Genomic DNA, 2,409 nt, shown 5'->3' on the forward strand with positions numbered 1-2,409 from the left:
AGGATACACTGTGGTCCCCTGCAGACAACACAGAGATTGAAAAGCATTTACATGCTAAGCAACAGGAGTTTTTGAACTCTTCACCTGTTTTGTTGCAATACTCTGCTGCTGTGACAAGAAAATAGAGTGTGACAAGAAAATAGAATTTGATCCTGTGTGTTCTGACACCCCAAGGTGAATATCATAACCATCAAACCAACACCTGTTCACTCCTTAATGAATACCTGTTTATTAATATGTAAATCTATTGATTGATTTCTCTATTCTCGTCTCTTTAATTAGTTGTTTTCAGTCAAGGTGGATCATGCATATTATTAGTTTGCTTCAGTCCAACCTTTTTAATGAAGTGACCCTGGAAAGTGACGTCTTGGCTCATTTTGTGAGGAAGCGCCATGGGGGCGATGTTAGCCAGTCTCTGTGTCTCATGGATGACAGCGTCAGTGAAGGGCAGGTTCTTCCTGAACACGACTTGCACCTGACGACTCCCTATCACCCTGTTGAGCTCCTCCCGGACCTGGTCTGGGACATGAAGCATTGTTTTGTTTATGAAGATGATTTTTTTGTTGGTGAAGCACATACAGTATTGTTTCTTGGACTGATGGACTGTCGCTCTATGAAAGCTGCTGATGTTCTGTGCCACGATTCTGCCCCGTCTGCTTTCTGTCATGTGCTTTTATTTTGTCACTGCTTCCTTTTGGTCGCATCTCATTTACGGACTCTTTAGTTTAATCAGTGATCATAGATTTCACCTGCTTCTGATTACTCACACCTGTGTCCAACAGCATAAAGGCAGCGTTTAGTCACTAGAATGTTGCCAGATTGTTCTAGACTCCAGCTCTGACTCTCCAGCATTAATTCTTAGTCTGACTCTCTAGTTTCTGACCCTGGATTGCTGTTTTTGACCACCGTGTTTTGCCTATTCCCTCCCAGATTCTAATTGCCTACAAGTGTACCGACCTTCTGATATCTCTTATCTGACTTCTCGAGTTTGGATCTCATGGTTATCCGTGTTTACCGGCGCTGACCTTGGACTGTCTTAATGACCCGATTGTGTCCTGAACTTTGTACTGCTTGTTTGTTTGTTTGCAACAAGTAAAGGAATCTTCCTTTACCTCAGTCCACCTGGTCTTATAATTGAGTTCACCACAAACGCTATTTGGCAGCATCACACACCAAATCTCACAGTTCTGAGCTTGTTACCTTGTATTTTTGGATACTTGGCCATTAGCAGAAGTCCCCATCTCAGTGTGGTTGCTGTTGTTTCAGTGCCAGCAATAAAGAGATTAAGGACTGTTGTCATAAGGTTTGCATCATGGAAGTGACTGTTGGTAATCCCAGATGACTGTGGGTAAAAATGAATCAGTGCAGTTACTCAAACAAATCAGATAGAAAAGTCTGATATTGTTACATTTGTTTACTGATTACTCTACTTTTGGCCGGAGAAGGGTGTAGACAGACAAATATGACACCTTGACCAACCACGACAAGTAAGAGAGTGAAAGAATGCAGTAAGCTTGGGCTCAAAAAACAGAGTAGTGCAAACACTCAAACTGCTTTTTCAAAATTCGAGCAGTCATGTAATAAACAATGAAAAATACAGTCAGGGAAAAATGTATTGAATTATTTGTAAGTTTGCCCACTAACAAAGAAATGATCAGTCTACAATTTCAATGGTAGGTTTATTTGAACAGTGAGAGACACAACAATAACAAAAAAATCCAGAAAAATGCATTACAAAAAAAGTTGTACATTAATTTGCATTTTCATGAATGAAATAAGTATTTGATCCCCTGTCAGTCAGCAAGATCTCTGACTCCCATGTGTATTTTATACAGGTAACGAGCTGAAATTGGAAGCCCTCTCAGCTCATTACCTGTATAAAAGAGACCTGTCCACAGAAGCAATCAATCAATCCAGATTCCAAACTCTTCACCATGGCCAAGACCAAACAGCTTTCTAAAGATGTCAGGGACAAGATTGTGGACCTACACAAGGCTGGAATGGGCTACAAGACCATCGCCAAGCAGCTGGGTGAGAAGGTGACAACAGTTGGTGCAATTATTCGCAAATGGAAGAAACATAAATTAACTGCCAATCTCCCTCGGTCTGGAGCTCCATGCAAGATCTCACCTCGTGGAGTTTCAATGATAATGAGAACGGTGAGGAATCAGCCCAGAACTACTCGGGAGGAACTTGTCAATGATCTCAAGGCAGCTGGGACCATAGTCACCAAAAAAACAGTTGGTAACACACTACGCCGTGAAGGACTGAAATCCTGCTGTGCCCGCAAGGTCCCCCTGCTCAAGAAAGCACATCTACAGGCCCGTTTGAAGTTTGCCACTGAACATCAGAGGAAGACTGGGTGAAAGTGTTGTGGTCAGATGAGACCAAAATCGAGCTCTTTGGCAT

At 42.1% G+C, this 2,409-nt stretch overlaps 1 protein-coding gene across 1 annotated transcript in view; it reads right to left on the bottom strand.

Annotated features, from left to right (window-relative positions):
• The window catches only part of LOC109953345 (cytochrome P450 2K1-like), a 21,163-nt gene that overhangs the window by 14,630 nt on the left and 4,124 nt on the right, over positions 1 to 2,409 (bottom strand). Inside the window, 2 exon segments of the mRNA XM_020588799.1 lie at positions 335 to 519; positions 1,201 to 1,342. Of these exon segments, the coding sequence (XP_020444455.1) occupies positions 335 to 519; positions 1,201 to 1,342 (327 nt within the window).

Source organism: Monopterus albus, unplaced genomic scaffold (assembly GCF_001952655.1).
Source record: "Monopterus albus unplaced genomic scaffold, M_albus_1.0 scaffold633.1, whole genome shotgun sequence".
In the NCBI taxonomy this organism is placed as follows: Eukaryota; Metazoa; Chordata; class Actinopteri; order Synbranchiformes; family Synbranchidae; genus Monopterus; species Monopterus albus.